Genomic DNA, 24,876 nt, shown 5'->3' with positions numbered 1-24,876 from the left:
CTCATGGGCATATGGGCAGTAAAAGGAAAATAAAAGTCAGTGACTTGATTTCTAACTCAATATAAATCTCAATGGTAAAACGTGCAACCTGGCAAAAACACATGGCAAAAATCTAAACTAGCTAATTTTCAGTAATGCATAAAAGTTCCTTTATAAAGTTCTGTTATAGTTGAAGTATCACTGCTCATTTCACACAACCCAAATGTGTTGGGTATCATGACTAGAGTGATCAGTTACTGGAGGTCACACATTGCACAACATTTCACAAGGAAGAAATGCATAAGCGAGAAGTGATAAATGATAAAGGCCACACATGACTGGAGATCAGTTGAGAGACTGGAGCTCTTCAAAAATCTGAATGTTCTAATCTGACCTATTAGAAGCTTGCAATCTAGGATTTCCAGTCAAAACACATTTCACATCTCAAGACTCTGGGTCTAGATATTTGCATGCTACATATATGTCTCAGATCATGGCACTATTCACAGCTGGTTTTAAGATGCTTTTTCCTTAATCCACTTAAGTGGCTAATGCTAAACAAAAGTGTAAACCGATGTTTTAAAAATGCATTAGACTGTTTATTGTATAAACCCCCATATTATTATTATTTCTATGAATTTATTATAAACTGTGATGGATTGTGTTTTTTATATTGGTTGTAAATGATTTGTGTCTGTGAGTGATGTAAGTGATGTGTTTGTTGTGTCATGATGCTACTGCCTGAATTTAATTGCCCCTGGCGGGATTAATAAAGTTTTTAAACCTAAATGTAGTCATCAAACTTTTACAGAACATTTCTAATGTCATTAGAATTGGAATAAATAGCATGAATCATCGATTCATGGCCTTAAATATTATATTATTTGCTCCAGTAATCCAGTAAGCCATTGGAGTCATTCTTTCAAATGATGCATTCAAAACGATTTGGTCATTGAGTCACTTTCTCAATTGATTCATTCAAAACTACTGATTCACCATGTCTACTTGTCAATTTGCTGCCAACATTGAAGTACTCAAATAGTTTCTAGCACCCACAACTGACAAAAAACACAGTGACAATGTGTCACAGCAACATTAAACAGCCTAAAATACTTTTCTCATGTGTAAAAACTCAGCATCCCTGAACAGAGTGCTTTCTGTCACATTTTATTTGCGTTAGAACACTTGCAAACGTTTCTTAAACAACATTTTTTTTATACTAATCATTTTCATTGATGAATATTAATATGATATTAATTATTTTACCAATATATTCTTTTTCTATTTGTTGTATGACTGCTTTGGCAATACTGTGCAAGCCATACCAATAAACCTCATTTAATTTTGAATTTGTGATCATTATGGGACATGTTGAGAGAAAGCATGCCAAAACAAAGTATTCATACTTCACTGTAGTGAATCAAACCATGGATTATGAATGAAATCACTAAACCAAATCTATAATCATGTAGTGAGTACCCAGCATTACAGTAATCAGCACAGGTTTCATCATGAGAATTTATGCAGTACCTCGTCTCCTCCAACAGGGGCCTTCACGGATGGTGTAGGAGAGCTCTGTAAACTCCAGATCCACTGTTGAACGACGGGGCAGGTGTGAAAACCTCTGTGCCTCAGTGATGTGGTTCTCCACCTTCTTCAGGTGGGTCAACATGGCAGCATCTCCTGCAGCACGCTTCGTCTCCTCCATAGGAATGGAGACAGACCCCGGCTCTAAGGACTTCTCAGCCATACCAAGAGCCTGTGAAAGGTTAAATGACGGTTAAATGTATACAGACACAGCACCACACAAATTCATCACAAAACTATAATCTGCAATCAAACCTACATCAATGCAGTCACCTCACACATACACATGCACGTAAGATTCTATGAGCGAGTGGTTATTTCAAGACTGATGTATATTTGGGATCAGCTAAAAAGAGGAACAGAACCAGTCATTCAGTGTTTTGAAGGGAAGCATAAATGAATCATTATAAATGAATGTTCGCTCATCCTAACTGCATTATATTCTGTTTTAATGAAGTGTATTCAGTTTAGCTGAATGGCATTAGGATGCTAACTATATTAGCCCAAGAGAATCTAGAAAGATGTTATTCTGAGCACAGAATCAGTGACAGAGAAAACATCTGCTCAGACATGAGGGTTATGCACTTGGAGACAGTTTCACTTAGAAGAGTAATTACCCTTGAAGCCTATGGAATCTGATGCCTGCATTTAAGACTTTGATGGAATTTTTTTTTTCTTTCTTTTATGTTGGGGCTGTGCTCAACGAACAAGAAAACAGCTGACCGTTGGGTCAAGTATCTTTCTATATTTCATATTTGTGTACTTTTAAACAGTGATACAAAGCTTTCCTGCATCTGTATTTAAGGATTAATCCATCTCAAAATTAAAATTCTTTTGTTATTTTCTTATTCCCTTCTCAGCATGAATCTATATGATTTTCATTCATTCTTATAAATTTAATAAAGACATTTTTAGTGAAACTTGAGCAATTTATTTATTTTCACCAAAATGCTGCAAAACATACATGAAGACATTAATATAAAAATGTATTAATATAAACAAAGTAACTTAATCCATTTTAAGGCTTTTAGTCACATTGATCATAAACAGAACATAAACAGAAGCACAACCTTATTTGTGTTTATAAATAAACCTCATTGCCAGGGCCAGACAGAATCTGCAGACATTTTTGCCCCTTCTGCTGAAAAATGTGTAAAAAAAAAAAAAATCTGTGGATATATGTGGAATGATCTTGGGAGTATCAAAACAAAAAACTTAATATAGGAAATAAAAAATAATATATATTTTTTTACTTTCATTTAATGTTTGCAATGCAAATCCAATTGGATCTACTTATTTTGTAAACAAAGCAAGTCTCTTGTGTAATAGATCTACTAAAAGATCTAATAGATCTACTAAAAGTTTGTATTACTTTACCAACTGTATTGTAAATAAATCATATGGACATTTTCATATTAGTCAGTAATATTACTGAAATTAATATACATTTACTCAAGTAAATAAGTAGACTCAATGATGGGCTAAAAATCTGTGGATTTCTGCAAGCTCAGATTCCGTATAGGTCTACTCATTGGTCTTGATGAAGTTCAAATGTGTCATGTGACACAAGAACGAACCTGATTTGTTCTCATGCATCAAGCAATCACGCAAGATTTTGTAAACGCTGTTTGAATGCTGTAAACATGGTGAATGTGAATAAAATCTTTTTTAAATTCTTCAGTTAAATGGCTTGATTCATAAGTATGTATTCTTTTTTAAATTATGACGGTATATTGAAGCTTTCAAGTATTGGGTGTATTAGGGGCGGATTATATAAATATAGATAAGATTATCTTAATTTGTACTGAAGATAAATTTTAAATTGGTCAATTTAGTGAGGAAATTATTGGTGAACTAACCCACTAACCCATTTAGATTATTTAATATACAAAGAATTTTCCCTCTTTTCTTAATAAAAGCTCTGGCAGATTTAGTTGGAAGCTCACATCATCCTGCTGCATGTGGGAAGGCTGAGGTTGTAATTCCATAACTGTTGTGAGGAGTAAAGATCAGATTACAGCCTGACAACTGTATAATGCTGATTCACAGTAACTTTCTGGATCACACACACACAATATGAAAATGCTACACATGCACAAACAGACTCACACATAGCATATTGTCACATACTGTATATTTTGTAACCTAATATAATATATTCATCATTCATTCATTTTCTTTTCGGCTTAGTCCCTTCATTAATCAGGGGTCGCCACAGCGGAATGAACCGCCAACTTATCCAGCATATGTTTTACGCAGCGGATGCTCTTCCAGCCACAACCCAGCACTGGAAGACACCCATACACACTTGCATTCACACACATACACTACGCCCAATACTTAGCTTATTCAATTCCCCTATAGCGCATGTCTTTGGACTGTGGGGGTAACCTGAGCACCAAGAGGGAACCCACACAAACACGAGGAGAACATGCAAACTCCACACAGAAATGCCAACTGACCCAGCCGGGGCTCGAATCAGCAATCTTCTTGCTGTGAGGCGATTGTGCTACCCACTGCACCACCGTGACGCCCTAATATAAGATATATCATAAAATGCAGGCAAAACCCAACTTAAACCTCATTAGAGCCAGTGAAACTGATAAACAATACAGAAAGACTAAAACACACACAATAACTTGATTATAGCCCACAGCATACAAGAGCTGCATTACACAAAGCAGCACACAAATGCATTTCAGGAAGGAATGTCCAACATTTAAATGTAGTAATTTCAGCATTTAATTTAAAACCCCTACCCAGATTCAGTGACACTGAAGAACAATGCAGGGAACCACAGAGGTACAAACAGTACTGACAGAAATGCAAACGTGGAATCCATAAGAGTTATTGTGTTTCACGTCAATGAGAATGCACTTAGGCTGCAGAAGCGACTAAACTAGTTCCGGGTGCTGTGCTTGAGAGAACCCTATACAGAACCAATGTTTACGCTGTTGCCAGCTAGCAAATTATACCGTTAAAGTGCTTTTATGTCAATATAGCATATTCCATTAAGAAGTGCTTAGTTTATTGTCCATTCTGACTCAAAGCTCAAGACCAGAGCATGCAGAATCTAACATCATCAGTGGTGTGAAGTAGCAAATACTCAAGCTACTTTAATCGAGTAGTTTTTTTTTCAGAAATTGTTATTTACTATGTAGTTTTAAAAATGTGTATATTTACTTTCTCTTGAGTACGTTTCTAGTGCAGTATGGGTACTTTTACTTCACCACTTTCCTTCAACCTGCAGTCACTACTTTATATTTTCTTGTCTATGAGGATTAGAAAAATCAGTCCTGTGATTCCTGTCCAATCAAATCGGACATAGAAGATAAATTGCATCATAATGAACTACCTCAAGACATTTTATGCGATTTATAAATGCGGCAACCAGTTTGGAAGCATTAAAAGAGTCCAAGCAGATGTGCAAAATTTTTGACACGCAACGACCCTGAGACTGTTAAGATGCATGTCACTGATGACAAGATGACGGATGTTTACTGTATGATGACCGAAATGACCTTAATCACCCAGCAGGCACAAGACGTCAACATAACATCAGATTGACGTTGTACCCTAATGTTGTGGAGACGTTGCATTTTGTTTGGAAATGAAAATAGGGTTGACATCAGAACCCAACGTCAGGCCAACATTAATGTCAAACCTAAAATCAACCAAATATCAATGTCTAATTATGTAACAGATTGACATTGTGTGGACGTTACCACTATGACATCTATCAGATGTTGGACATTGGTTGCCATACCTGATGAATAAATTTTAGCATTTGAAGTCAATATGACGTTGGTTTATAATGTTGGCTTGACGTTGAATTTTGGTCACGTCTATCAGATGTTGGATATTGGTTGCCATACCTGACGAATAAATGTCAGTATTTGACGTCAATATGACATTAGTTTATAATGTTGGCTCAACGTTGGATTTTGGCCACTTTCTAACACAACCTAAAATCAACCAAATATTAATGTCATTTGACGTCGTTATTGGACATCAAAATAACATTGTCCTTAGACTCTGACATTGAATTTTGGTCACCTGACATCAAAAACCTAAATCAAACCTAATATTAACGTCTTGAGACATTGTGTGCCTGCTGACCAATAACTAAATGCACTACAGAATGTTACGTTTACACACATCCACAAATTACATGTAAATGCATCAGCTTTCTACAGCGTAATACTCACTACTCACTACTCACGAGTACTTTTAAAAGGTCTACTTTTAACTCATACTTCGAGTAATATTAACAAAAGATACTTTTACTCTATTTGCACAACATTTTTGGGCATATAATGGTACTTTAACTTAAGAATGATTTTTCAGTACTCTTTCCACTACTGAACATCATACCACAGGATTTTTCTAGAACTCCACATATCATAATTTATCTTGCATTGGTTGGAAACATTACATTATAAAACATGAGCCAAAACTCCTGCTAGGAAGAAAAAAATGCTAAATCCACCAATCCATTATGCCGATTACTTTCACACATATAGTGTTCCCTTTGAATAACTGAAAGAAATGCAAACATATATAAATATCCCAGCCAAAAAGGTGTTTAGGCGCATCCTTTTTTTAAATTAGAAAACAAATCTGACCAGATACAAATAATGAGATGCACTAATGGTTATGAGGCTTGATTAACCATGCACAGCCTGACTCAATTAGTCAAACAATGGCCATTTTTTAAGCAGTGGACTTCACTCTTGGTCCTAAAGTACTTCAGAATGCCACATTTTGGATGTCTTCCTTATCTGACACACCCAATTAATATATTGGGTCCATTAATGGGCTGATAATATCAATCAGATGTGCTTAATAAAGAAAACATTAGCGTAATGTTGAGGATTGTGAACCAGTAATAAAAACACTGTCTGGCTCTTTTATCATCAGTTAGAGAAAGGTCACAGTCTCCCTTCACCCACTTCCCAGCACAGATATAGGACAGAATACACAATCAGCTATTTTGAGAAAACAATTCTCATAAATAAAGAAACATACATATGCTGAAGCTAATTAAATACCTTTCATATTCATTACACAGTTATCCTATGGTGAAGAGTCAGTGTTTTAAATAACATGCATCACACGCCGTGTCAATGACATCATCACACGCATTCAAAACACAGAGCAGTGTGTTTAGAGACCCCGCACAAATGTTGACGCACACACAGACTCAGAATGGCATGACACCTACTTTTTTGACGCGCTGAGTTGAACAAACGTCTATCTGGCAGCGTGTTTTGCTTTTATAAAGATGTCCAAATCATTCCTTTGAGCATCATACATGAACCCCCACACACACTAGGCTTCAGCAACAGGAGCGGCCCCGCACTATACTCCGAATGAGAGAAAAGATGCTCCGTTACACGCCCGATCCCGCTCACCGGTGACGGCGAGGATGCTCTTCTCCTTCAGAAAGCCGCTACGCGTCACATTCATTTCGTTCCTTGAAAACACCCCGAGACAATTCACATCCAAAACAAACATAACAGTTATCAATAATTGATCAGATGCAGCATCCGCGTTAAACCGGGAGTTTCATCTCGGACAGCTGACAGAAGGGCAAGCCGTGAGTCGATCATTGCGCATTTACACTCATCCGGAATGCGTATGGAGCGATGTGTGTGTGGAGAGGGAGAGGAGTAGTCTAGTGCTCATCCTGCCGGTCCTCCGGATGCTGCAGCGCAGTGTGATCTGGCGCGCACTGGACAGAGGAGCCCTGGCACGCCCGGCGCTTTGCTGTGCTGCGGGGCGTAGCTGCCCTCGTCCGAAATAATTCTCAGTGGTAATCACTGGAGAACGATTAAAGTTGCAGTGGTGTATTTGGTTACTTAGAACGCTTTGCTTATGTTTTAACATTGAGTTTCGTAAACAACAGCACAATCCTGCAGAGTTAATTGTTGCATATAAACGGTCATATTTTATATATTTTCTATTTTCTTCAACTTTGCAGTTTAAATCTAGTTATAATGTTACAGGGGGTTTGGTAATTGTTTTTGGAAATAGGCTAATATAAACACAATACTTTGTAATTAACACATGCAGAATAAACAAATCATGACTGTAAAATAATGCTATAACAACATCATTTTTTATTATGCCACACATAATAAGAATATCATTACAATGGCATACCATCATTATATCATTACATGATAATTTGTTTCTCTTTCTGCATGAAATAGACGGTTTCTTGTCCACTTAATTTTCTATCTTTTTTATTTGTTTATCTTTTACAATTCACCTTTCTCTGACTTTAGTAGCTGTAGTTTGTACAGGACAATATAGGATATTAATTGCTTATTATAATATAATATAATATAATATAATATAATATAATATAATATAATATAATATAATATAATATAATATAAAATAATATAATATAATATAATATAATATAATATAATATAATATAATATAATATAAAATAATATAATATAATATAATATAATATAATATAATATAATATAATATAATATAATATAAAATAATATAATATAATATAATATAATAAAATAATAAAATAAAATGTAATGTAATGTAATAAAATAAAATATAATAAAATATAATATAATGCAATATAATGTAATAAAATAAAATATAAAGTAATAAAATAAAATATAATGTAATATAATGTAATATAATATAATATAATAAAATATAATGTAATAAAATATAATAAAATAAAATATAATCTAATATAATGTAATGTAATGTAATGTAATAAAATAAAATATAATAAAATAAAATAAAATAAAGTAATAAAAATAAAATATAATAAAATAAAATAAAATAAAATAAAATAAAATAAAATAAAATAAAATGTAATGTAATGTAATGTAATGTAATATAATATAATATAATATAATATAATATAATATAATTAATATAATATAATATATATAATATAATATAATATAATATAATATAATTAATATAATATAATATAATATAATATAATATAATATAATATAATTAATATAATATAATATAATATAATATAATATAATTAATATAATTAATATAATATAATATAATATAATATAATATAATATAATATAATATATTATAATATAATATAATATAATTAATATAATATAATATAATATAATATAATTAATATAATATAATATAATATAATATAATTAATATAATATAATATAATATAATATAATATAATATAATATAATATAATATAATATAATATAATATAATTAATATAATATAATATAATATAATATAATATAATATAATATAATATAATATAATATAATATAATATAATATAATATAATATAATATAATATAATATAATACCAGCTTAATACATTTTTATGATAAAGCCAAAAATTATTTGGAGAAAAATGCTGTTTATTTATTCTAGTGCATCTACTGTTTTCTGTTTTGTGAACGCAACTGTCTTTCTAAAAAGATTTTTTTAAGTGTTGTTTATTCGTGATGGCAGAAGCACTCGCCATTGGTCGGTTGTGAGGTGGTTTACATTAAAGAGACCCCTCTGCAGGAAAGAGAGAGCAGAGTTGGCCGGCTGCCATCTTACGATCTCTGGACAGGTGGGGATCTCACTTTTCCTCTGATCCAAGGGAAAAGTCAGCCAGATCCAAATACATCTTTATGGCGAGCTCTGAGATCTCCATATGTGCCATATTAATAATTAGATTTTTCGTGCATATAATTCTCAAGACTTGTTTTTCGTAGTCCACCAGCAACAGGGCTGTTTTCTTTTTTTAATAGGGCAGGAGGAGGAAAACGTAAGTCGAATCTATTTTTAGAACCCCTTGCCTATGAGATAGCTTTGGGGAGGAAAGCAAATGAACGGGTGGGGATGGAGATGATGGAAAGTAAAACAAAAGGAAATTACAGCCAATCCAGCAGCAGCACTGGTGAATTGAGCGCGCGGTCTCTTTAAAGGCGGCACCTGCGCATCGGCTGCTGCTGGTGCTGATGCTGCAGTGCTCGGGTTATTCTCGGTGAAACCGTCGGGGTAACTCGCGTTCAAACGACGCCCTACATCATCCGTGCATGGCGAGCCGAGCACACACACACACACGCGCGGGTTCTGTCGGGAGATGCACGGTATCACATTCACTTCTGCTTCAGGCTAACCTGATGTTAGGGATGAAGAGGACACATATGCTTACCTTGCAGCGTGTGCTTCAATTCTTGCTCCTGGTTGCAGTCTTCTCGTCTTTTCAGTCTTATTTCGCTGGAAGAGAGGGAAAGGGACACACAATATTGCATAGCAACAATATAAAGCAATTCTTAGTCTTTACTTTTAAAATCTATTTTAATATTTAAAAAAATGTGTATAGCCCTTTAAATGAGAAAAATAAAAAATATATAATTTAAATATCAAATCATATTTATCAGAAAATAACTAGGCAAAGGTAAATTATAGACACAAAGACAGATAGACAGACAGGGATGGATGGATGGACAAATTCAGCAATAAAGATGAAATCAAGCAGGTGACACAGTGGCTCAGTGGTCAGCACTGTCGCCTCACACCAAGAAAGTCGCTGATTCAAGTACTGGCTGGGCCAGTTGACATATCTGTGTGGAGTTCACATGTTCTCCAGGTGTTCGCGTGGGTTTGCTCCGTGCTCCAGTTTCCCCCATAGTGCAAAGAAATGTGATATAGCTGAAGTGAATTAATTAAATTGGCTGTAGTGTATAAGTGTGAATGAGTGTGTATGGATGATTCCCAGTACTGGGTTGCAGCATGAAGGGCATCCGCTTTGTAAAACGTATACTGGATAAGCTGGTAATTCATTCTGCTGTGGCGACACCAGATGAATAAAAGGACTAAAAGGAAGCAAAATGATTGTCCCACAGCAAGAAGGTCACTGGTACGTGCCTCGACTGGGTCAGTTGGTATTTCTATGTGGAGTTTTCATGTTCTCCCAGTGTTCGCGTGGGTTTCCTCCAGGTGCTCTGGTTTCCCGTGTGTGTGTGTGTGTGTGTGTGAGTGAATAAGCGTATATGGATGTTTCCCAGTGATGGGTTGGGGCTGGAAGGCATCCGCTGCATAAAACATACAGTTTGCTGGATAAGTTGCCAGTTCATTCCGCTGTGACAACCCCAAATTAATAAAGGGACTAAGACGAAAAGAAAATGAATCAGTGGGATCAGAAAAATTGGGCTATAAGGTAAAATGGACCAGTTAAAGGTTGAAGTGTCTCATCACTTTAAGAGCCAATGACTGCAAGGAATTTTAAACTGTCCTCAAAACCTAACCTTTAGAAAATTAATTTATTGGTCTGAGGTTGCTAACGGGAGGGACAATGTCTCATTCTGAAATAATGCCAGAAAAAGGCATGTCTTTGGTCTGTTGGGGGAAATCGGAGCAAACCCACGCCAACACAGGGAGAACATGCAACCTCAAGACAAAAATACAGAGATAAGAAAACTCTGGTTATTTATAGTGACTTAGAATCATCTGATTGGTCAATTAATTGTAAGCTAATGCAGAACCAGCCGTGAACAATCATAAGCACGTGCTCCTCTCAAAATTAGTTTATAAATAAACTTCACTTAGTGAGGCATGTGTATGTGTGCACACAAACAAAGAAGAGAATGGTATTTTTGATGATGACAAAACATGCACAGACACACACACACACACACACACACACACACACACACGTTTTTGTTAAAATTTTTACTTTTATTGATAAAATTCATTGAAATCTTTCTTTTGCAGTCATTTGTTGCCTTTATACAAACTTTTATTGTTGCATTTTGTTCATGAAATGTCTTATTGATGAAATTGTTTGAAATCAATGTTTTATTTTAATTAATCTAATTCAAATGGATGTTCATATGTGATTAAACTGTAATTTAAATGCACAGTTTTTTACATTAAACAATAAAACATCAATAAATATGTTTTATCAGAAACGTCTATATTTCACTTTGCAGTTTGACTGGCTCATTCTTGCTGATCATCTGACCCATTTTACTTGAGCACATGCCCTATCTAAAAATGCAGGTCAGCTAATGATTCAAAACCTGTATAGGGCCTGAGCAGTTACATTTTTTATGTCAATTAAACAAAACAATTTTAAAAAAGCCCTTTTTATTAATAACACCACAGTTAAAAGTCATATTGGTGTTCCAAGCGATTTATAAAAAAGTGGCCAAATTTGTATAAAATAAATTGATACACATCGACAATGTCAATGGCATAGAATTCTGACTTTTGAAAAATGTACTTCATTGTCACAAGACAGAAAAGATGGCAACAGTACCGTGTCATTTTATGGTGGTTAATAATTAATGTTCGTTAATAAAAAATACAAAAACTTTTAAGAGTTGAAAGAGGTCAGTAAATGATAATGTCAGCACACGATCCTCACCCCTTACACTATACAGCACATTTGACATGTCATATTTCACAACACCTAAGACAGAATATTGACTCGGCCTCCAAACAATTACCACTTTCAATGTTATCAGAGTTTGTCCTCAAAACAGTTCCCAGAACTGTCCATCAATGAACAGGAATATCAATTAATCCCTGCCAAAACCCTTGGCAGACCACTCCTTTCCAAGAGATAAGACTTACAATAAAACTGATAATTTATGATCTGCAAACTGGCATGCAAAGAAATCCCAGAATATAAATAGAGTGTTGAGGTTGTTAGAAATATTCAGAAACCCCGACTGGTAGAATGGCTCTGACAGCGATTAGTCTTTTGTGCTTCACGGCTTTGCTGTGTTTCCCAGCTCTGGGACTGCCTGCGGACTCAGGTGAGATTTATTAGCTGTGATTTCAGCATGAAATGAGGAGAAATATTACAGGTTTTAAATCCTTTTTTTAACCACATATATTGAAAGTACAACATTTATTATGTTGAGATGTTGCGTTTAATTGAGATACCACACTCAACTCATGACACTTGCTGTTTGTTCAACCTAAAAAAAATGAATCAGTAAAACTAGTAAAACTATTTTTTGTCTTTTTCTGGCTGCTGGGGGCCGTTAATTTACAGATATTTACCGTAAAATAATGGCTGTTAAATTACAGAAATATACCGTAAAATAATAGTCGTTTAATTACAGAAATTTCCTGTAAAATAATGGACATTAAATTACAAGCATTTACCGCAATACAATGGCAGTTAAATTGCAGAAATTATCCTAAAATTTGTATTTCTGTTAAATTTCTGTTATTTAACGTCTGTTATTTTACAGTAAATTTCTGCATTTTAACTGCCATTATTTTACATTTTTTATCTGGCACCTGAGCTATTTAAAATGATATAACAGTTTTTTAGGGGTGGGAGCAACTCAATTATTTTATGTTCGATGCTCTTAAATTTGTAAAAAAACTAATAAGTTAATTGCTTCATGTTGTCCCAAGACAAATATATTGTGTGGAACCCAGCATTTGTAACCACGCACAGAAAGAAAAAGAAAATATATATAGATATATTATAGCATATAATAATAATATATATATATATATATATATATATATATATATATATATATATATATATATATATATATATATATATATATATATATATATATATATATACACACACATATATATAATAGATTACTTCACTTCATCTTTATTTATATAGCGCTTTTACAATGTAGATTGCATCTAAGCAGCATAACATTTGAAGTTCTAGAAATATGAAACTGCTTCAGTCCAGTTTTCAAACTTGAAATTCAGGTTAGTTTAGTTCAATGTGGTTTCAATTTAACTGCTAAAGTACGAAAACTGAAGAGCAAATCCATCAAGTTCCAAACCAAGCAAGCCAGTGGCGAGGAATAACTTAATTACCATTTTTTCCAGGATATTTATTGAGTATTTATAATGCTGTTTATTTCTCTCTCCTGAACAGGCAAGCTGGAAGAGGTTCCCGTTAGAGTGACAGTCGTTAATGATTTCACCAATGAGCAGCTCTCATTCTCCACCACTGTGATCCAGGAAGGCCTGATGTTTGGAGTGCTAAATAAACTGATGGAATCCAATGCAGACTTCAAGTATTTTATAGATTTTTCATACACCGTTTCATAAACATTGTACTTAAATTTTCTACTTAAAATAATTAAATTTATTCAACTTAATTTCGATTTTACTAAGTGTATATTTTCAAATGTAAACATTTTATTGCAAATGATTATTATTTATTTTATAAGCTGATCTGATGGTTCACTTTTCACAGTGTACATAGTAATGTGAATGTATCGAATACTGTACCAGATTAGCTGTGTAGATTGTGATGATTCACATAATTAAAGTCAGTTCAAGCGTTCACACTTAGCTGATGATTGATTATAAAGCGAGTTTGGCATGCTGTCCCGGGAGAAAGCTCATAAGATTAATGCAGGACCAGCTGTGGTCAATCATAAGCACGTGCTTCTCTCGAACTTAATTTATAAATAAACTTCACTCACTGAATACAGTTATGAGAAAATTTGGCACTTTTAACTACTGGGTGGTTTACAGGAAAAACAAGAGTAAGTGATCAAAGTAGTTCTGTAACAATTAGTGATGCATCACTGCTAAGCTTGAGATGTTTATATGGACAGACCTGACTCAGCTCTTCTCTCATTAGACCATTGTAAAAGTAAGAGTCAATTCTGTGCTAATTCTGCTACCTTTATTTCTGTTTTAATAACAGATTCAGTTACACTATTCACCATACCTTCGGCATATATCTGGAGAGTGTGAACGGACTGGCTGGATCTGATGAGGATCAGACATACTGGGAGCTTTTCTCTGAGAAAAGCGGAGTTGTGAGCCGGCTGGAAGTGGGTAAGTGAATGAAGATAGTTGCATAATATTGCTATAAAATTATGAAGCAGTATTAATATTTGTGTAATTCCATTTTTAGACTGACATAGTATTAGATTGTACAAAATACTATTCTCTCTATTGTAAATATTAATTATACTCTCAATTGCATCAATCTTTTGCAGGAATCGGCTGCTACCAGGTTGAGAAGGATGAGAATCTAATCCTGAGGTTCACCACATGGGCCACAAAGAAATGAATGAATTGAATTTGTAGTTTTAAATGTTACTGCTGAATTAACACCACATCTCGTTTCAGTCATGTAATCAACAAGTTTAACTGAATGAATAAACATATTTCATTGTATCTAAGTAGTACAACACTAATAAACATAAACTGACAGATCTGATTTAAGTCTCAGTTTGATTAAATCAATAGATCTTTATTCAGGTTTATTCAACTCACACACTCACAGTTACCTCTTCACTTGGTGTATTCTCAAAGAACAACAAGATTAGAGTTCCTCTCTTTAACACATTTTAAAGGAACAAACATCAGCATTCCAGACTACTGAGCTTTTTGAAGTCAGTGATTTGCATACAGCGCTCAGATTGCATGTGACGTCTTTGCACTGGATAGATGCAGAACACTTGCTTCGTGCTACAGCCTACATTTTTGTACCTAAACATAGCACCGACTGCAGTTTCTAGGTAAAATGAAAACTACAGGGTAGTATGGTGCTAACAGCTTTTGTTCCTTTTGACAAGAACAATATTTACAGGGGCATATTACTGACAAATATAGGTTTATTTTCATGCAGTTTTGTTTGCACAACATTAAATAAATACCACAAAACAAGTTCAGGGTGGCTACAATTTGTAATTAATACATTTGCCTCATCCATTCATCTAGATATGGAAATGGTAATTTCTTAGATATGAGAACAGACACACTGGCAGCTTTTCCTAGAGATTTTTTTTTGCATACACGGTTAAATTAAAGGTTTCCAAAAAAACCTGTGGAGTTTCCACAGGGGTGCCACAAAAGAAAAATTTTTGGATACCCTAAAGTGAACAGTTCCTTAAAAAATTTTCTTAGTGTGAAAATATTAAATAATCTTAAACACCTTTTTACGCAACAAAGTACATTTTGTGGAATGTAATGGTTTGTTGATCCACCAATGTCAATAAAGTGTGTATAAGAGCTTGACAAAGCTAAAGTAGATTATACTTTACAGTTGTAACATATCAAAGTACTGGTCTGGAAAACTTGGAAATATCATGGAATTTTACAAAATTATCACAGAAATCTGACTTCCAGGTTGTGAAAATCACTGAAATAATGATACTAAAAGCTACCAAGAAAAAAAACAACTTGTAAAATATGTAATGGAATATGGAATACATTACTGATGCTGAGCTCTGAAACACTTTTATCATAATTGTGCACATTTGGTAATATTTAAAGTTTTTCTTTATATTTTTTGCAATGATACTAAATATATTGTATTTCTTTTGCTGGCAAAATACATTATAAGCAGTATTTAAACATTTTATGTACAGCTACAATCAGAATTATTAAACCCCATTTGAATTAAAAATATATATATTTTCCAAATGATGTTTAACAGAGCAATAAAATGTTCAAAGCATGTCTGATAATATTTTTTCTATTGAAGAAAGTCTTTTTTTGTATTATTTTGGCTAGAATAAAAGCTGTTTTTAATAAAATTAATAAAAAAAAACATTTTAAGGTCAAAATTATTAGCCTCTTTAAGCTATTTCTTTTCTCGACAGTCTACAGAACAAACCATCATTATACAATAACTTGCCTAATTACCTTAACCTGCCTAATTAAGCCTTTAAATGTCATTTTAAGCTGTATAGAAGTGTCTTGAAAAATATCTAGTGAAATATTATGTACTGTCATCATGGCAAAGATAAAAGAAATCAGTGATCAGAATCAAAACTTCTTTTAGAAAAGTGTTGAAAACTGTTAAACAGAAACTTCAACTATATTATTCAAATCTTATACCATTATCATATTCAGAGCTAAATTTAAGCAGTATTTCAAATCAGCTGTCAGCATATGTTTATGACAGACAAAAACAAAGGATCAGCGCAATCATAATTATTGCATAATCTTCGATGAAACTGGAATGTTTTAACAGCGAGTCTTGACTCAGCATTTAACTTGCACAAGACATGGGGACAGTTAAATTGTTGTCTTTCACGTGACAAAATTTCTACATTTCCTTGTCTGTGATGTTTACTTGTTTTTTCAGTGAGCCGCTCCCTGAATTTCTCAAAAATGACGCGATTTTAAAAATTGGCTCGCAAACGATATATAAAGAGCTTCTGTGGGTGTTCTAAGCATTCAGTCACACTGGGAGGACTGGTAAGATGACTCTGACAGCGATTACTCTTTTGTGCTTCGCAGCTTTGTTGCCTTTTCCAGGGCTGGGTAGAGGAGGCAACTCAGGTGAGCTTTCCTCTAAAACATGATATCTTATAAATGTAACTGAATTCAAGTCACTTTAGGTTTAACGTCCTGAGTATCATTTGGGAAGTTTGATAATATTGTTGATATGATTGCTATGCACAAACTCAAGTAAATATTGAAATCCATTACAATAGTATTGGCTAAAGTAACTGATATTGACTGCATGTTTCTAAATAACCTTCTCCTCTTTTTGGCTGGATGAACAGGAGAGCAACATGGAGTGGTGTCGTCTCAGGTGTCCATTAACGTGGTGGTCAGTAATAAATTTGCTAATGAGTTGAACACCTACCCCGTCACTGCACCAAAGGGAATGCCGATATTTGGGATCTTAAATCAACTGCAGGACAACAATCAGTTGAAGTATGACACAAAATTAAATCAAAACATTGTAGTTTAATGCGCTTCAAATGCGATAATGTATACCTAGAACACCTAAAACAAACAAAGTCATGAGTGAAGGAGATTATTGGAAGGTTGTTTTCATCTGATCTCACAAGCTTTTAAAAATCAGACTATTATAGACAGCAGTGATTATTTTATGCTTGTATTAATTCTGCTACATTTATTTCTATTAGTTTCACATACAGCATCAGCAAAAGCTATGGCATATTTCTGGAGAGTGTGAACGGACTGGCTGGATCTACTGAGAACAAAACCTACTGGGAGCTTCTGTCGAAAAGAAATAAGAAAACCACCCCACTGAACGTGGGTAAGTGTATGAGTTTAATATAGTATCTGTGCGCGTCATCTTACTTACAACAAAAAACACATGCTTTAAATATACAACACAAAATATAACTACAAAATATTCTCCCCGATCTTTTGCAGGAATTGGCTGCTACCAACCCGAGAAGAATGAGAATTTCATTATGAATTTCACCACCTGGGCCTAACAACTTCTGTTGCTGATTTTCGTTTCGCTATGGAATTCATGATTTAGATATAAATGAATTAATTAATCAATAAAATAGATAACCGCAATAATCAAGTTAATTAATCAAGTTACAAACTAATGATGTAATTGTATCTACAGCATTGTAATACTCCAATAAAAGCACAGTGATGATTAAATAGATGTCTCTTCTGGTTTTTCCACAACTATGACTAACAAGATCCAGCTAAATAGTACATATTATCAGTAACGTGCACAGAGTTTCCTCTTCACTAGACTTATGCTCAGAGAGTAATAAAATTACAAGTTCATTTCTGTACAGAAACACATGAAAACTGCAACATCTAGACTGAATATCTGGGCTTTCGTACTCAACGATTAACAAAGATTTCAAACATGTCTTCAATATAAAACTGTATGTTATGTCTGAATGATATTCAAAATCTAAATGCCTTCATATGCAGATTGAGATTTTCTGTTGTGATTGTATGTTGTACATTCAAAAAAGATTAATTCAGTCGTTTCCTTAACCCTCTTGATGTCTTAGAATTCATCCTTTGAGTCAAAAATGACCCACTTTCACTAAACCTTTTAAATAAAGCAGGTAAATTTAATTTAAATCTGCAAATGTATTTTGCATGAAGAAACACGGAGGACTATTTGAACAATCTAGGTGCAAAGTCTAAAGCGCATGGCGCAAAAGCCTTAAGGACATGTGTCTGAATCCACTTTTGCTATTTTAAGGACAGAAAAATATGCTCTGTGCCCCGGCGCATGGTCTAACATGGTTGAGCTTATTCTCTTAATGAGTTAAGGGTGTTTTTTGAGTCTCATCTCACATTCTTTTTAAGAGTTAGTTGCGTCATGCCATGCATTTGCTGTTTACATGTCAGACTTTGTAAGAGGAAAAACTGAATGCTTCACTAGTAAGAAAACAGTTAAACAGAGCATCTGCAGCACGAGGATAAAGAACGAGCCTCTTCCATTTGGTCAGTTTACTTTCTCTTTAGTTTACTTTTACTCTTTACTCCTTTACTTTTGGGGATAAGGAAACAGTGCTGTATGCACTCCACTGAAGACATCCATCAGCCTACATATTTAATTTCATTTGTTAAGCGCAAAGGTTTGTTTCAAAACTATTTCTAAATTCAGTTTCAATTTCCAGCAAACAAATAAACAATAACAATGAAGTAATATCCAAACACACATCCTATTCTTATGCCCCATATGGTCCAAAACCTGACGGGTGGACAAATCTAAACTTGTTTTTATTGAAGCAAATATAAATATAATAAATAATACTGCTAATAATAATAACATTATACAATGCAAATGGTCATAAGTAAAAAAAAAAAAGCCCCCCGACAAGGAGGCATAGAGGTCATCGTTTTTATATGTCGAAAATATCAATTTTTGTAACATTTTAATCCTTTAATTTTTTATATATGTAAATATTTTTGTGTATTGCTGTTCATCCTGTGTGTATTAAGCAATGTGTAAGCATTTGGACTTGCATAGGTGCATAAGTAATGCGCTCTGCGCTGGACTTTAGACTAGCTTTCAGTTGGTCAATGGCGTGGTCTTTTTCAGTTCTTCAAAAAAGCAGCACGCCTCTAATGCACCTTAACACACATCCTTTAAAAACCAGCACAACCATGAGTCCGCAAAGTGGCGCAAATGGATATGCTATTTAAACAACATGGCGCAAAATGTAAAAATTAGGGTTGCGCTGAACTGAAAATAGCAACAAATCAAACCAAACACATCTTGCGTCTTATTGCACCGGGTGTATTACAGAGCACTGAATGTCTAGGCTTTCAATTATCAGTTTAAAATATTTCATCCATGTTTAATCAGAGAGAGAACCACTCATTTTTTTACTTAGGTGAAGGGTATATTTTCTACTGCTTACTGTTGTATCCTAAGTGTGTACAGCCTTCATGAAAATATGATAATAGAAAATGATAATTTTTTCTAATGTTGGGGTCATTTTAGAAAAAGTCACCAAACTTCAACTGTTTAAGTTTTTTTTCTGCTATTAAAATGGTATCCGGGTAATTTTTGTCCTGTAAGTCAATAGGAGGGGTAACTACCATGGTCATGACTTTATCGAGTAGAATAAGAAAAAGAGCTTCACCATCTTCTCTCCTGTAGACCTGCGAGAAGGAACACAAACATTGATTTTGCAAGGTTGTTTGTTACTTCTGCATTAGTCAATATGTTTTAACTAGCTGCAGTTTAAATGACTAATACTCACTGCAGGGAGTGAAGCAGTCACAGTCGCAGTAGTTGCAGCGTGTAAACCAGCGCTTCCAGCCTGATTCTTTAGTCCTGCAGTTCTCAATGCGACTGCATTTGTGGTTCAGAGGGACTGCGTAGCTCTTGGCATCAGGACAGGTAGACGAACACGTCCCATCAATGTCCTTCTCATTGATTTCAACCCGACCGCGATGACACACTCCTATTGTCACATACAGCAACAGAATGACAAGTATGGGAAATGTAACTCAAGCCATCTTTATTTCCACAGCATTTATGCAAGACTGTGTCAAAGCAGTTGTGCAAATATAAACAGGCCAAATAGTTAAATCGATTTACAGGGACAGGGCGAAATCATCAATTTGAAATAAGTTCAGATCAGCAATAAGCTGTACCATGAAAGTCAGGATTGATGTTGAATCAGTTTAGTTCATTGTTGCAGGATCAAGTGCAAGGCAGCTCCACAAACCCTGACTAAGCAGAACAAAAGCAACAGTCACTATTAACCCAAACTTCATCAGGTGACAAAATTAAATAACCTTAATAAAATAAAAAATAACCTTGAGAGAAACCAAGCTCAGTTGTGGAGCAGTTCACCTCTGGCCTAAGTGAATGTAGAAGTAGAGCTGAATTTTAAATAGTACACAGCTGCCTTTCAATGGCCTCAAGAATGACGAGTGTTCTTCACAACCCAGATCCTCTAGTCATTTGTTTTAACATTAAGACTAGCAAAACATAAACAAGAACTTAATCCATGATGAACACACTTCTCATGAGCAATAATATGCAGTGCCTTCTGGTTAATACCACCTAAAAACAAATTTTAAAGTAGGTCTCAGACTGGAGAAGAACACATTGTGCAGCATTTGTAATATTTAAACACATGGATGGGACAAGAGTGTCCTACTTGCTAACGAGATGTTAAGCGTTGTCAAGTGCCATAAATGCAAGCACCCTGCAAGCCATTTAAATTAATTAAACAGTTTAGTTGGTTTATAGTAGCTCCAGTTTCCACGTACAGCAATCATAACAACATGCTTTGTACTTGTTAAAAAAAATAGTTTAAGGCAAATTATTTATCTTTCATTAGCTCAAATGATTAAATTTAGATGTGAAACCATTACCCTAGGCATAACGGTGGCTCAGTAGGTTGCACGATTGCCTTACAGCAAGATGATCGATGGTTCAAGCCTCGGCTGGGTCATTTGGCATTTCTATGTGGAGTATGCATGTTCGTGTGGGTTTCCTCTGGGTGTTCCCCCACAAGTCCAAAGACATGTGGTATGGGTGAATTGGGTAAGCCAAACTGTCTGTAGTGTATGTGTGTGAATGTGTGTGTATGGATGTTTCTCAGTGATGGGTTGCTGCAGGAAGGGCATCCCCTGCGCAAAACATATGCTGGATAAGTTGGCGGTTCATTCCACTGTGGCAACCCCTGATCAATAAAAGGACTAAGTTGAAAAGAAAATGAATGAATGGAAACTATTACCCAAATTTCTTTTAATTGGATGAATGAACATCTCATGGGAATTGTGGTTTTGATTAAAGATATATCTTGTTTTAACATAAAGAGAATTTTAATTAATTGACTTACTTCAACAAGACAAATACTGTATGCTTTGTACCAGGTTATATATATATGGCTCTCATGGCAAATTATTTAATTTCATTGGGTCAAGAGATGAAATTTAGATGTGAACCATTAGCCTAATTGTATTAATTGGATGAATGAAAGCTTTATTCAAGCCCACTGGCAGTTCCTTGGGCTCCGTCCATGATTCCCAACTACAGCTCTGGCTGTTCTTGACTTATTAGGTATGAAGTCAAGTACAGTGCAATATACAGATTGTCCAGAACTGAAACCAAAGTAGGATAATGTAATTTTATCACACAAATCTTGGTTTGAGCATAGTCCAATCACAAAAGACCAAAATCACATTTGACCAGAAAAAGGTCTGGATTCATCAATGATTAGTTTTAGACAGAACATTCTTAAAAAGTGACTTTGGATGGGTGTACACTACACCAATTGTAGAGGATCTGCAAAACAAAATGGTCCATCTTTAAAACAGCATAGACACTTTATAGCACAGGTGTCAAAGGCCGCAGCTCTGCAATTTAGTTCCAACCATAATTAAACACAGCTAATCAAACTAATTAAGTCCTTCAGGCTTGTTTGAAACCAGGTAAGTAAGATAGAGCAGGGTTGGAATTAAACTAAGCAGGGCAGCAGCCCTCCAGAAACTGAGTTTGACACCCCTGCTTTATAGGAAATGTCTGTGAATTTAAAGAAACATTTTACCAGTCACCTGGAGTTAATGATTTGTTTTACCATTTTTTGGTCCATTTAATCTATCACTGGGTCTTGGCAAGAGCACTTTTAGCTTGGCTTAGCAGTGATCATTGAATCGGATTAGATCATTAGCATCTCACTCGAACATGATCAAAGGGTTGTGATTATTTACCTGTTGAAAGCTTGACTCCTCTGTAGTTACATCATGTACTAAGACTGACAGAAAACGAAAAGTTGCTATTTTCTAGGTCGATATGGTTAAGAACTGTACTTTCATACCAGCAGATGCAATCATATTATGCAGTGCTGTTACCAAGCTAGATTTATGCTACGCTAAGCTAAAAGTGCACCTGCTAGACCCAGAGATCAGGCAGAGAATGGGTTTTAAAAATGGTAGAACTGAACTATTTAACTCTAGGGGAGTTGTAAAATAAGCCTATTTTCAAAAAAAGTGGATTGATCTTTTAACAAATAATGTCCAGGCAGTACAGTGTGTGGTCATTCTAAAGGATTTTTTTGTTACCACTTTTCTGGTTGCATACTGACTTTAGCTAGTGTTGAATTACTCATACACTCGCCGGCCACTTTATTAGGTACAACACACTAGTACAGGGTTGGACCCTTTTGCCTTCAGAACTGCCTTAATGCTTTGTGCCATAGATTCAACAAGATACTAGAAATATTGACATGATAGCATCACGCAGTTGCTGCAGATTTGTCTATGGTGTGAATCTCTGGTTTAAACATATCCAAAGGTGCTCTATTGGATTGAGACCTGGTGACTGTGGAGGCCATTTGAGTACAGTGAACTCATTGTCATGTTCAAGAACCAGTCTGAGATGATTCGCGCTTTATGACATGGCACGTTATCCTGCTGGAAGTAGCCATCAGGAGATGGGTACACTGTGGTCATAAAGGGATGGACATGGTCAGCAACAATACTCAGGTAGGCCGTGGCGTTGACAAGATGCTCATTTGATAGTAATGGGACCATTTTTCCATCATTCTTTTTCGGACCATTCTCTGTAAGCCCTAGAGATGGTTGTGTGTGAAAATCCCAGTAGATCAGCAGTTTCTGAAATACTTAGACCAGCCCATTGAGTGCCAACAACCATGCTCTGTTCAAAGTTACCTTAATCACCTTTTATCCCCATTCTGATTCTTGGTTTGATCTGCAGCAGGTCATCTTGACCATGTCTACATGCCTAAATGCATTGAGTTGCTGCCATGTAATTGGCTGATTAGAAATTTGTGTAAACAGAGTTGGACAGGTGTACGTAATAAAGTGAGTGGTGAGTGAATACAGTATTGCTAATATACAACACTTGAAACAAACTCATAGTTTATCGGTTTATCAGCATTTTCCCATTTCCTGCACTCTCCTTCATTTGTGTGCGACATTCGGGCAGAAAAGAACTTACTGAGGCAGGATGGTTTGGGTGTCCATTTTCCATTGGACTGGCATGCTCGAGCAGGATCTCCCACCAAAACGAATCCTGGCCTGCAGTCGTAACGCACCACAGAACCGACCCACCAATCACTCCCATAAACAATCCCATTAAAGTCAACATCAGGCTTCCCACAATTCACTAGGGCAATGAAAACAGCATATTAAAGGAGGACCAAAACTTATAACATAGTCTGTATGGGAAAAATGTCTATAAAGATGACAACAAAAATATATTAAAAACAATGTACCTCTACAGAGGGATTTGTATCCCACCCAGCAGCAGTCTGAATCTCCACAGTTGTCTCTTTTCAACTCCAGATGTCTGCCTTTACACCCTCCAAAACAGAGCGGGGCTGTCCCAGACCAGTAAGTGTCCGCCAGTTCATCCTCCTGTTCCACCTCTAACAGACCTGAGGAGCACAGAGTCGTCTCAGGGGCTCAAATTCATGCATCCTCTACCAATTTTCAATGTACAATAGCCTATGAATGTTTTCCAATTTGATAGCAGCTTAGTTTAGATATTCATCATCTTACCACTTCCTTGGCCTTCTTCCACAAGCGTTCTTTCAGTAAATGCAGTTATAGGAAGTTGTGCAAAGACATGTTGCAAAAAATCCAAAAGCAGCAACAGAAAAACTCCAAGTTTCATGATGGATTACCTGGAAAAATCTTTCTCGGTTGCATAAAAAGGTTTATATCTGTTCAGTTTAATCCCCGATTCTGATTATTTCAGATATCACTATGAAGAATATATTGTTCATAGGGAGTTTTAAAGCACCTGTTTTCTTGTAGAGCGAGACAGATGGAAAGAAAGGAGAAGTGTTGCATCGTAGGTAGCTTACACTAAGCCTTTAACGCAACCTAATCTTTTAAACACACCAGCTAATATCACCAACACAGCAGAGAGAAACAGATTATAGAGAAAGGGAGAGAGCCATGGGAAGTCTGATTTACAATTTAGGCAAACTTTCAGTTGTGCTGATTGTAAATTTCATGTTTTTACACATTTAACAATTAAATTTTGTCTGATTTGTTTCCCTATAGGCAGAGTGTGTAGTGTGCTTCGGGATCTGCAGCGCGTGTAATTACTGTAAGGATATAGATTTG

The 24,876-nt window shown here is 35.0% G+C and overlaps 4 protein-coding genes across 4 annotated transcripts in view; 2 read left to right on the top strand and 2 right to left on the bottom strand.

Moving 5' to 3' along the window:
* Window positions 1-7,287, bottom strand: part of abcg4a (ATP-binding cassette, sub-family G (WHITE), member 4a) — a 43,606-nt gene extending 36,319 nt beyond the window's left edge. Inside the window, exons 1-2 of the mRNA XM_056457932.1 lie at window positions 6,791-7,287; window positions 1,510-1,738 (exon numbers count right to left, since the gene is read on the bottom strand). Coding sequence (XP_056313907.1) covers window positions 1,510-1,729 — 220 coding nt within the window. The 5' untranslated portion in view covers window positions 1,730-1,738; window positions 6,791-7,287. The remainder of the gene's footprint in view (window positions 1-1,509; window positions 1,739-6,790) is intronic.
* A 4,970-nt stretch (window positions 7,288-12,257) lies between these two features.
* On the top strand, window positions 12,258-14,782 carry tcnba (transcobalamin beta a). Its single transcript, XM_056456938.1, has 4 exons — window positions 12,258-12,368; window positions 13,478-13,619; window positions 14,261-14,394; window positions 14,559-14,782. The coding sequence occupies exons 1-4, from the start codon at window positions 12,290-12,292 to the stop codon at window positions 14,630-14,632; spliced, it is 429 nt and encodes a 142-aa protein (XP_056312913.1). The 5' UTR covers window positions 12,258-12,289; the 3' UTR covers window positions 14,633-14,782.
* Window positions 14,783-16,724: 1,942 nt separating this feature from the next.
* Window positions 16,725-17,946, top strand: tcnbb (transcobalamin beta b). The gene is made up of 4 exons (XM_056457931.1): window positions 16,725-16,854; window positions 17,082-17,235; window positions 17,451-17,584; window positions 17,704-17,946. Exons 1-4 carry the CDS (start codon window positions 16,776-16,778, stop codon window positions 17,766-17,768), a joined length of 432 nt encoding a protein of 143 aa, XP_056313906.1. The 5' UTR covers window positions 16,725-16,775; the 3' UTR covers window positions 17,769-17,946.
* On the bottom strand, window positions 17,451-24,557 carry si:ch211-117m20.4 (sushi, von Willebrand factor type A, EGF and pentraxin domain-containing protein 1). The gene is made up of 5 exons (XM_056457930.1): window positions 24,304-24,557; window positions 24,018-24,179; window positions 23,741-23,908; window positions 20,025-20,228; window positions 17,451-19,923 (listed from the first exon to the last, which is right to left on the bottom strand). Exons 1-5 carry the CDS (start codon window positions 24,416-24,418, stop codon window positions 19,901-19,903), a joined length of 672 nt encoding a protein of 223 aa, XP_056313905.1. The 5' UTR covers window positions 24,419-24,557; the 3' UTR covers window positions 17,451-19,900.
* Window positions 24,558-24,876: the final 319 nt, after the last annotated feature.

The sequence above is a fragment of the Danio aesculapii genome, chromosome 5, assembly GCF_903798145.1.
Source record: "Danio aesculapii chromosome 5, fDanAes4.1, whole genome shotgun sequence".
NCBI lineage: Eukaryota > Metazoa > Chordata > Actinopteri > Cypriniformes > Danionidae > Danio > Danio aesculapii.
This window is presented reverse-complemented; position numbering and strand designations above follow the sequence as displayed.